At 41.5% G+C, this 11,680-nt stretch overlaps 2 protein-coding genes across 2 annotated transcripts in view; both read left to right on the forward strand.

Annotated features, from left to right (window-relative positions):
• The window catches only part of LOC112260997, a 54,507-nt gene that overhangs the window by 10,159 nt on the left and 32,668 nt on the right, over nt 1-11,680 (forward strand). The window lies entirely within an intron of this gene.
• LOC112259927 lies at nt 10,041-11,649 on the forward strand. Its single transcript, XM_024434626.2, has 6 exons — nt 10,041-10,111; nt 10,227-10,571; nt 10,726-10,770; nt 10,959-11,084; nt 11,389-11,420; nt 11,519-11,649. Exons 1-6 carry the CDS (start codon nt 10,069-10,071, stop codon nt 11,630-11,632), a joined length of 705 nt encoding a protein of 234 aa, XP_024290394.2. The 5' UTR covers nt 10,041-10,068; the 3' UTR covers nt 11,633-11,649.

Below are 11,680 nucleotides of genomic sequence, written 5' to 3' on the forward strand. Positions count from 1 at the left end.
CCGGGCAGGCGTTGGCGTGGGCTATGGGCGTCTGGGAGAGAGGAGAGGAAGAGCTGGGTTCCTACGAAGGGTTCACGGCTCTGTTCAGCGTGGTCTTTGATCATCCACCGGAGGGCAGAGAGGGAGTTGAGCGAAAACTCCAACTCCGGCAGGATGCCCAGACCGCTGTGGAGTACGCCCTCACCTTCTGGACCGTGGCAGCCTCCAGTGGATGGAATGAGCCGGCGCTGCGCACCCTATTCCGAAGAGGACTGCACGAGGAGGTTCAGACGGAATTGGCGTGCCGGGATGACAAAATTTCCCTGGACGTGCTCATTGCAATGGCCATCCATCTGGAAAACCTTCTGCGGGAGCGTCGGCGCGCCCCTCGCCCTCCTCCTTTGGCCATCCTGGGGCAGAGCCTGAACCCATGGACATAGGGGTCACACACCTGTTCGTGACATCCCCAGCTGTCTCCGACGCTGTCACTCTGTGTCCCTATTGCGGGCAGGAGGTGTATCAGCTCTGGCGGTGTCTGGTACGTCCCAACTCAAAGTCCAATAGGGTAGAAGGACTGCCCCATGATCATCCATCTCCCAGGCTAGGCGAGAGTATTCCCTCATCATCGTTTTCCACCAAACCCTTCCTGGTTTCTATTTCACTGGCTGGCTGTCCCTCAGGTGTTGTCTCCACAGCTCTAGTCGAGTCCGGTGTGGCAGGGAATTTTATCGACCAGTCCCTCGTCTCCTCCTTGAACATCACCACATACCCACTCTCCTCTCATTTTCCGGTCCGAGCCCTGGATAAACAACCATTGGGATATGACACTATTACGCACATCACAGCACCACTCACCCTCACCATGAGGTACCGGCCTCAATCTAACTGGCAGGTGGAGAGGATGAACCAGGAGCTGGGGAGGTTCCTGATGAGTCACTGGCAGGATGAATGGGCCGGATTCCTTCCCTGGGTGGAATATGCCCAGAATTCATTACTTCCCTCCTCCACCAGGCTGACTCCCTTCCACTGTGTTCTGGATTATCAGCCTGCCCTGGCTCCATGGACCCCGAGCCAGACCAAAGCTCCTGTGGTGGATGAGTGGTTCAGGTGCTTAAAAGAGGTCTGGAATGATGCCCACATGAGGCTCCAGCGCACCGTCAGAAGGAGCAGGTGGACCGCCACCACAGTGAGGCTCCTGTGTTCCATCCTGGTGATTGCGTCGGGCTCTCCATCTGGAACATCCCACTCCGCCTGCCCCTTAAGAAGTCGAGTCCCTGGTTTCTGGGGCCGTTCAAGGTACTGTGGAGGGTCAATGAGGTCATATATAGATTACAGCCCCCCACTAACTAACGGATTTCACCCTCATTTCATGTTTCCCTAACAGGACCCTAACAGGACAACAACCCTAAGCACACAGCCAAGACAACGCAAGTGTGGCTGTGGGACAAGTTTCATCAGACAATATTATTTTTTTCTCGAGGTCTGAGAGTCCTTTAGGTGCCTTTTGGCAAACTCCAAGTCGGGTTGTCATGTGCCTTTTACTGAGGAGTGGGTTCAGTCTGGCCACTCTACCATTAAGGCCTGATTGGTGGAGTGCTGCAAAGATGGTTGTCCTCCTGGAAGGTACTCCCATCTCCACAAAGGAACTCTAGAGCTCTGTTAGAGTGACCATTGGGTTCTTGGTCACCTCCCTAACCAAAGCTTTTCTCCCTGATTGCTCAGTTTGTTCGGGGAGGACAGTTCTATGAAGAGTCTTGGTGGTTCCAAACTTCCATTTAAGAATGATGGAGGCCACTGTATTCTTGGTGACCTTCAACGCTGAAACAATGTCGTTAAAACCTGTTTTTGCTTTGTCATTATGGGTTATTGGGTATAGATTGATGAGGATTTTTATTTTATTTAATACATTTTAGGATACGGCTGTAACTTAACAAAATATGGGGAAAGGGAAGGGGTCTGAATATTTTCCAAAGGTCAACTTTTGTACTATGGGGGAAAGTAGATTGACATTGGCTAGTGCTTTTGCTGTTCGTTAGGCCTGTTCATCTTGTTGGCTGACAAAAAGTAAATATGGACAGTACTTCCAATATCTTCAATATGCGCCTCGGAATTGGATGAGGACGTGTGCAATTGCGTCCCCAATGTTTCTGTCTTCACTTGTAGCATGTAAGAAAGACTGCGAGCCATGTGAGTGAGAGGTGCTTCGGCGCGCAGACGGGAGAAGAGAATTATAATTATTAAACTCAGCCCAAGGACACAAGGGACACTGGCCACAAAAGGCATGGATGCAGACGGGAAATTCGAGGCATTATCAAGTGCTTGTCAAATTGTGAATGAGAGACTAATGAAGTGTGTACAGCCTGCACAAAAAAAACAAGCAGAGCTCATGCCGTTCATACGAGTTTTTTCAAATCATCATTAGAGTCGCATCATGCAGCCTTAGAATGTATTAAAAATCTAAACAAACAGCTAAAGTTACACAAATAGCTACAAATTAACTATATAGGAGTACTTGTTTCTTTGTTAACCGCTCAACACAGTATAGCCGCATGTGCACGCTTAAATCGTTTGGAGAATATATCCTTTCTATTTTATTCAGCCATTTTCAATTGCATTTTTCATACTGTACAATAATATAAAATAATGCTATGGAATTCAAGGAAAATTTTGTCTGCTTAATGAACTTGTGTAGCAAACAGATCAGGGCTCAACACAAGGACAACTCAGAGTATGCTATTCTATTCTTCTGAAATAGACTTCATTTTCTTAATATCATGTTTCTTTAGACTTGTCCAAAATAAATAATGGATTTATTGTAGTGGTGTAGGCTATATTATATGGATTTATTAGACTTTTTAAAATGTAGATGTCCGAAAGGTGGCTTGTAGTCTATGCGTGGAGGCCAGGAAATGCTAAATGTGTTTGTGTTAATTAACAGTCAATTAACGCAAGTCCAGCTTGACAATCACCTGCTGAAAAAATGTCATGGCCGCCACAGCACTACCTGAGCCATGTCTGAACCAATAGACACTGTGTTCTCCTGCACAGGTCTCAGTGTGTATTGTACAGTTCAGAGTCTCCTGGCTGGACTGACTCAGACACAGACTGCTCTATAACTGTCTTGCTGTTGGAGCATGAATCTGAAAAGAGGGTTTAAATATGTCATTAAATCTGTTAACAATCTACAACTTCCCCATAGAAAGTGTTCTTACTCAATGAGATAATCATCACATTGTGAGAATACCTGATATTTCCTGTAAGACAGGAAAAAAATAAGAATTAGGCTAACTCATCACTACTCTTTATCGATCTAAAATCCTGATTTTCCCTGAAAATATTTAAGTATATTGAAAGCATTTCTTCTCAGTACTGTCCCTTTTATTGAGGATGGTTCTTTTTCCAAATTCTACCACATTTGAGTGAGCGCTCCCTCAGATTGCTGAATCTGAGCTTTCATGTCTGATGCTGAGGTTTGTTTTTCTTGGCCGCTTTCCACTGAAAATCAAGGTTTACCCTTGAACTCATGATAAAATGTAGGACCCTTGTCATACTTATAGATAGATGGTTGAGATGACCTGAGGTTTTCCCCCAAGGGTTACTTGTACCAGGAGAAATGCATGGCCACACCGCCTTCATAGAATCACTGCAAAGTCACTGTGTCCCCAACGTTGGCTGACATGAGACCACTCTCCTGTTGTATAGCTCAGTCCCAACTCGTGCATGAACTACAACTAAAGAAAAGACATCTTATACAAATATATTAACTGTTATATATACATTAAAATACAAGACTGGAATGCGTCTGTGAGTTTCAATCAAAATAAATTGTATCATTGTACTCCCTGATGATGGCTATGGCTGAACGTGGCTGAGTAAAATATACAGTGCCTTGCAAAAGTATTCGGCCCCCTTGAACTTTGCGACCTTTTGCCACATTTCAGGCTTCAAACATAAAGATATAAAATTGTATTTTTTTGTGAAGAATCAACAACAAGTGGGACACAATCATGAAGTGGAACGACATTTATTGGATATTTCAAACTTTTTTAACAAATCAAAAACTGAAAAATTGGGCGTGCAAAATATGCTACTCTCTCTTTGTTTACTGTTGTGCTATCATCAGATAATAGCATCCTATGCTTTCGCCGAAAAGCCTTTTTGAAATCTGACATGTTGGCTGGATTCACAACGAGTGTAGCTTTAATTTGGTATCTTACATGTGTGATTTAATGAAAGTTAGATTTTTATATTATTTTATTTGAATTTGGCGCTCTGCATTTTCCCTGGCTATTGGCCAAGTGGGATGCAAGCGTCCCCCCTATCCCAGAGGGGTTTTAACAACCCACTCCCCTTTAAGGATTGGGGAGCTCAGAAGGCCCAAGGATTTGTGAAGTAATTGTATATTTTAAATATAAATGTGGTTTTAATTTCTGTTTGATCTATTCAATAATATTTCAGTGATATTCTGATTATATTCTTCTTTTCAATGATATTCAGATTTAATCTCTTAAATTTGTGTTAAAAAGGACAGGGTTAAAACTGAGGAGAAAAAAAGATCCAATCAGGATTTTTCATTGGTTGTCTCTGGGAAGAAATGTAGCTAGATAGCTCCACATTGGCTAGGCCCTCAGAAACTCGAAAGAAGGCACCGGCCATCCAACCGTATTAAAGCAGAATTTTGGAGTGGCAGTGAAATCAACCAAACACATTTTGACTTGTAATAGGTGGGACCATTTTTACATAAACGTATGGAAACTGCCACCATTCTTTAAGGCCCGACAGGTCACTGCGCAATAGCAAGCAATAGTTTTCCCACAGTCTAAGCTAGCTATTTTTTTGTTGTAGGATAGTGTGCGGCAGAAGGTGTTATTGAAGATGATGTTAACGCTAATTTGTTAATTTAACCTTTTTTGAGATTAAGTTTCAACAAGAAGTTGTTTCAAATGATCATCTGGTGAGTGGAACTGTTTTTTTTATTGCAGCTTGCTTGCTGTTGTTAGCTATCACTTTGAAAATAATGTTTTATGTGTGTGAAACATTATTGCAATTAAACGTTAGATCACTGGTTAGTGCGTGTGCTTAATGTGATAACGACTTTTGCAATGGGAATTAATAGTTGTACATTTTGATTGGGAAATGCTAAGCCTAACGGTTGTGTTCTTATGATTGGGACCTGTTGTGAATATTCAGTACTGATAGAGACTTGGTCATTTCTTCAAACAATCATCTTTATTTAATATCAATTAATTATTGCAATAATGAAACAGTCAGCCCAACAGTCTTGACTGACTGTTAGGCTGAGAGCCTAACTCAAAATGAAAAAACTGATATTTTATATGGGCCCTAAAAAATGCTTAGTCAGTCATTTCTAACCTTCCCTTAAGCCACCTTGGTTGTTTACACAGGATGGTGTTTTACCCCAACCCGGCTTAGTTTCCCAGATGCCAGGAAGATGAGACAATGAGGCTGTCATGACGTTGTATTGATTAATGTGACGACTGCTGCCCGTCGAATGATTAACAGTTTATAATTACGTGATTAACTTCACTAGGTTAGGGGGCAGCATTCAGAATTTTAGAAGAAAAGCGTTGCCATAGTAAACTGAATGCTACTCTGGCCCAGAAGCTAGTATATGCATATAATTTGTAGATTTGGATAGAAAACACTCTAAAGTTTCCAAAACTGTTAAGATAATGTCTGTGACTATAACGAAACTGATATGGCAGGCGAAAATCTGAGGAAAATCCATCCAGGAAGTACTATTATTTTGAAAGGCTGCTTTTCCATTGAAAGCCTATCCACCATACAAAGACTTAGGACCCAGTTCACGATCTCTATGGCTTCTTCTACATGTGGCCAGTCTTTGGGCATTGTTTCAGGCTTTTACTCTGAAAAATGAGGGAGATACAACATTTTCAATGAGTGGACAATGGACATTTCCAGACATGAGTCCAGTGCGCAATCGGAAGCGCGCCTTTCTTGTTTCTCCTTTCTATTGACGAGGCTTTTGTCCGGTTGAAATATTATTGATTACCGCGCTTTGTTCCAATGGATTGCTGAACAAAACACATCAACAAAACTGAGGTTTTTGGACATAAAGAGGGACATTATCGAACAAAACAAACATTTATTGTGTAACATGGAGTCTTCAGAGTGCAACCATATGAAGATCATCAAAGGTAAGTGATAAATTGTGTCGCTATTTCTGACTTTTGTTACACCTCTTCTTGGCTGCTAACTGTTTGTAATGATTTGTCTGCTGGGAGCTGTTCTCAGATAATCGCATGGTTTGCTTTCGCCATAAAGCCTTTTTGAAGTCTGTCACAGCGGTTGGATTAACAAAAAGTTTATCTTTAAGCTGGTGTATAATATTTGTATCTTTTATGTTTGTTCATTATGAGTATTTCTGTTTTTGAATTTGGCGCTCTGCAATTTCATTGGATGTTGGCCAAGTGGGACGCCCTAGTGAGGTTAAATGAATCAGGCAATTATTAACTTCACCAGGGTAGGGGGCAGCATTGGGAATTTTGAATGAAAAGCTTGCACAAATTAAACTGCCTGCTACCCAGCCATAAAAGCTAGAATATGCATATAATTAGTAGAGTTGGATAGAAAACACTCTGAAGTTTCGAAAACTGTTTGAATGATGTCTGTGAGTATAACAGGACTCATATGGCAGGAAAAAAAATCCAACCAGGAAGTGGGAAATCTAAGGTGTGTAGTTTTTCAACTCTTTGCCTATCGAATACACAGTGTCATATTGCACTTCCTAAGGCTTCCACTAGATGTCAACAGTCTTTAGAACCTTGTTTGATGCTTCTACTGTGAATTGGGGGCGAACGAGAGGGGAATGAGTCAGAGGTCTGCCAGAGAGCCATGAGCTGGCCATGCGCATTCACGTGATAGTTAGTTTGCGTTCCATTGCAATACTACAGACAAAGGAATTCTCCAGTTGGAACATTGTTGAAGGTTTATGTTAAAAACATCCTAAAGATTGATTCTATGCATCGTTTGACATGTTTCTATGGACTGTAACGGAACTTTTTGACTTTTCGTCTGCACCTAGTGATCACGCCTCATGAATTCTGATTACTGGGCTAAACGCGTGAACAAAAAGGAGGTATTTGGACATAAATGATGGATATTATCGAACAAAACAAACATTTATTGTGGAACGGGGATTCCTGGGAGTGCATTCTGATGAAGATAATCATGGGTAGATTAATATTTATAATGCTAATTCTGACTTCTGTTGACTACACAACATGACGGATATCTCTTTGGGTGTGTTGGTCTCTGAGCGCTGTACTCAGATTATTGCATGGTGTGCTTTTTCCGTAAAGTTTTTTTGAAATCTGACACAGCGGTTGCATTAAGGAGAGGTGGATCTAAAATTCCATGCATAACAGTTGTATATTTGATCAATGTTTATTATGAGTATTTCTGTAAATTGATGTGGCTCTCTGCAAAATCACCGGATGTTTTAGAACTACAGAACATATTGCGCCAATGTAAACTCAGATTTTTGGACATAAATATGAACTTTACCAAACAAAACATACATGCATTGTGTAACATGAAGTCCTATGAGTGTCATCTGATGAAGATCTTTAAAGGTTAGTGATTCCTTTTATCTCTATTTCTGCTTTTTGTGACTCCTCTCTTTGGCTGGAAAAAATGGCTGTGTTTTTCTGTGACTTGGCTCTGACCTAACATAATCGTTTGGTGTGCTTTGGTCGTAAAGCCTTTTTGAATTCGGACACTGTGGCTGGATTTACAACAAGTGTATCTTTAAAATGGTGTAAAATACTTTGTTTGATTAATTTTTATTATGGGATTTCTGTTGAATTTGGCGCCCTGCAGTTTCACTGGCTGTTGACGAGGTGGGACTCCACCGTCCCACATACCCTAGTGAGGTTAACTCATTCATCTGGGGCTACCTAGGCAAATTTTAGATAACTCAAAGAATATCAGAATATCGATTTTACAACAGTGACTAATTAATCAATTTCCTCTATAGTCTCATTCTGAACTTCGCATAATGCAGGAATCTGCACAAACCCGAGTCTCACCAAATAAATTCGTACCACACCAATTGAGTTGATTATTTATTTGCTAACAAGCTAAAATGATCATATAAGATTCACATACAAACACACAGTCTAGGCTAATTAGAGGCTGATTAGATCTTAGTACGATAAAACAGGTCCGTAGCAGGCAACACAATATGTGTTACACAAAATGGGGATTTCAAAAGAGAGAGAGAGAGTGCATGAGAGAAAACACAGTTGGGTGCATTTGTCAGCTATGCTTATTTTAAAACTAACCTTGCTAAACTAACCTTAAAACTAACTAACTGCTGCTCTTATGGGTCAGAATATATTGATGTAATTACGTGTAATTACGTGTTGAAGGTCACCGATGGGGGTCTCTGCGTGGACCGGATTGTGAGTTCTCTGATGACGGTCCGTCTTCGGTTACCGGGTGTAACTGTCACACCCTGAACATAGAGAGCCCTTAGTTCTCTATGGTGTAGTAGGTCAGGGTGTGACTAGGGGTGATCTTGTATATATATTTCTATGTTGGTGCTAATATGGTTCCCAATTAGAGGCAGCTGTTTATCGTTGCCTCTGATTGGGGATCATATTTAGGTAGCTATTTCCCCACCTGTATTTTGAGGGATATTGATTGTGTGTTAGTGTGTTTGGGCACTATGTCTGCACGGTCTTTGTAAGTGTTGTTATTTTGTTAGTTTCATTTAAATAAATATGTGGAACTATACTCACGCTACGCCTTGATCCGCCTCATTTCCAAAAACGTGACAGTAACTCTCTCCCAGGAACGCACAATACCTCCATCAGTGCTCAAACTGTCCGCAATAGGCAGAGAAAGGCTGGACTGAGGGCTTGTAGGCCTGCTGTAAGGCAGGTCCTCACCAGACATCACCAGCAACAACGTCGCCTATGGGCACAAACCCACTGTCGCTGGACCAGACAGGACTGGTAAAAAGTGCTCTTCACTGATGAGTCGCGGTTTTGTCTCACCAGAGGTGATGGTCGGATTTGCGTTTATCGTTGAAGGAATGAGCGGTAAACCGAGACCTGTACTCTGGATCGATTTTGGAGGTGGAAGGTCCGTCATGGTCTGGGGTGGTGTGTCACAGCATCATCGGACTGAGCTTGTTGTCATTCTAGGCAATCTCAACGCTGTGTTACAGGGAAGATATCCTCCTCCCTCATGTGGTACCCTTCCTGCAGGCTCATCCTGACATGACCCTCCAGCATGACAATGCCACTAGCCATACTGCTCGTTCTGTGCGTGATTTCCTGCAAGACAGGAATGTCAGTGTTTTGCCATGGCCAGCGATGAGCCTGGACCTCAATCAAATTGAGCACGTCTGGGACCTGTTGGATCGGAAGGGTGAGGGATAGGGCCATTCCCCCCCAGAAACTTGCAGGTGCCTTGGTAGAAGAGTGGGGTAACATCTCACAGCAAGAACTGGCAAATCTGGTGCAGTCCATGAGGAGGAGATATTGACTTTTTTTATTTTGACCCCACCCCTTTTGTTCAGGGACACATTATTCAATTTCTGTTTGTCACATGTATGTGGAACTTGTTCAGTTTACGTCTCTGTTATTGAATTATGTCATGTTCATACAAACATTTACACGTTTGCTGAAAATAAACTCTGTTGACAGTGAGAGGATGTTTCTTTTTTTGCTGAGTTAATTTGGATTTGGAAAACTCACTGTCGTCCAGACCTTTTTCAAAGGTTATTACATTAAAATTGACCAAATATTTTTGACTAACTGGTCTGTTGAAATACATTTAATCAATTCTGAGTATTTACAATTGATAATTCTGGGAACCACGATAAACTACAGTCTATATTAAAAATCTCTTATCATTCTCTCTATTAAACCAAATGCAAGAGTGGAACATCAGTGGTTAGTGATCATTTTTATTTGGTAATTGTATACAGCTATGGTTGTCACTTTGTCCCGCCCATAATCACAAATTACTTTCATCTCTCTTATTTGAAGATTCAGTCCTTCATTCATGGTCTGGCAGTGTAGATCTAAACACAGAATGGAACGCATATATGTACCAGCGCTCGTCCTCTACGGCTTCTGTAAGTGACTGTATCTTCAGTTCAGATTTTGTGATTCATCAATAGATTTTGTCTCTCACATAGTTGTGACGTTTTACTCACAACTCTTTCTTAACTTTTGTTCTCTCTCTTTCAGATCTGACCCGTGTTGTGTGTGTCTCTCCTCCACCCTTAATGGTGGTACATTCAGGAGAAAATGTCACCCTGCAATGCATCAATGTCCTTAAAACACCCGGACATGTTGGCTGGTTCAAGCAAGTCAACGGCTCAGAGCCGCTGTGCATCACGTCTATGTGGAGCTCCGTGCCAACTGTTCATCATCAAAATGGATTTCAGGGCAAGAGTATTAAAATGTTCATGACCAACATAACTATCTTTCTCACAATCACAGAGGTGGAAGTAGCTGATTCTGGTCTGTACTTCTGTGGAATGTCGGATACCTGTTTCATCTTCGCCAACGCGACTGTCCTGAAGGTCCAAGGTAATCCTTTCAATACATTGTCTGCTATGACACCAAATGCACAACCATTTATTCTAGGTATGTGATATATTTTGACTAAATGTTAGAGATACAATACTATCATATCCCAGTTTGAATAACAGTAGAATATCTAACTCACCTAATTGTTCATAAGGTCACAAAGATTATGACAAGGACTCTACAGAGCTCAATGGAGAAGGTATGTTAATTCTGTAATTTTAAGTGTGAATCTTTCAGAAATGTATTAACATGATATACCATGAACGTACCACAGAATAGAAACAAAGTATAACAACATCGTATAGCGAACTGATAATTCTCAATTGGTAGCAAACGGGGTGAACGTTTGTATAGTTCTGATTCTAATTTAAATCTGTTTTGTAATAGAGGAAGATGGAACCATGAACCTCTTCCTGCTGGTTGTAATCCTGGCTGTTGTAACTGCTGTTCTATTGATAATCATCCTCATCCTGGTCCTCAAGGTCAGACGAGATGCAAACAGACTAAACACAGGTATGGAGCCTATTTAATTTGGAGCCTGCTATTAACTACACTTACATAGAAAATGTTTCACATGACATATTGCAGGTGATATATTTCAGGGGTAGGCAACCCTGGTCCTGTAGTGCCGCAGAAACATCATGTTTTTAGTTTAACCGACCTGGAAGATTAGGTGTGTTGAATTTAGGAAATCAATGAACTGATCAATTAGCTCAGTAAGGAAGGTGTGGTGCTTATTTATGCAATACCTGTGGCACTCCAGGAACAGGGTGATCAGTTGATATCTTCTCTCATCTCTGTTTTATATCATATTCAGGACCTGACTCGCAACAACTACAAAATGATCAGGTAAATGCTATTTGTTCAGTGAAATCATTTTGAAAATATAAGCAATTCAGAAACAGTGTAAATTATAATTGTATGTTATGGTGTTTCCAAATGTACAGAACCAAGATCCTGATGCACTGAATTATGCTGCCCTGAATTTCACCTCCAAGAAAAAGGAGAGAAGAGGAGAGAAGGAGCTGGACACCCATGTAGTGTATGCTGCTACAAGATGACAAAGTGGAGGATGGAGAGGAGGACAAGTGGTTTGCCATATATTTGAA

This window comes from Oncorhynchus tshawytscha, linkage group LG10 (assembly GCF_018296145.1).
Source record: "Oncorhynchus tshawytscha isolate Ot180627B linkage group LG10, Otsh_v2.0, whole genome shotgun sequence".
NCBI classification, from domain to species: domain Eukaryota; kingdom Metazoa; phylum Chordata; class Actinopteri; order Salmoniformes; family Salmonidae; genus Oncorhynchus; species Oncorhynchus tshawytscha.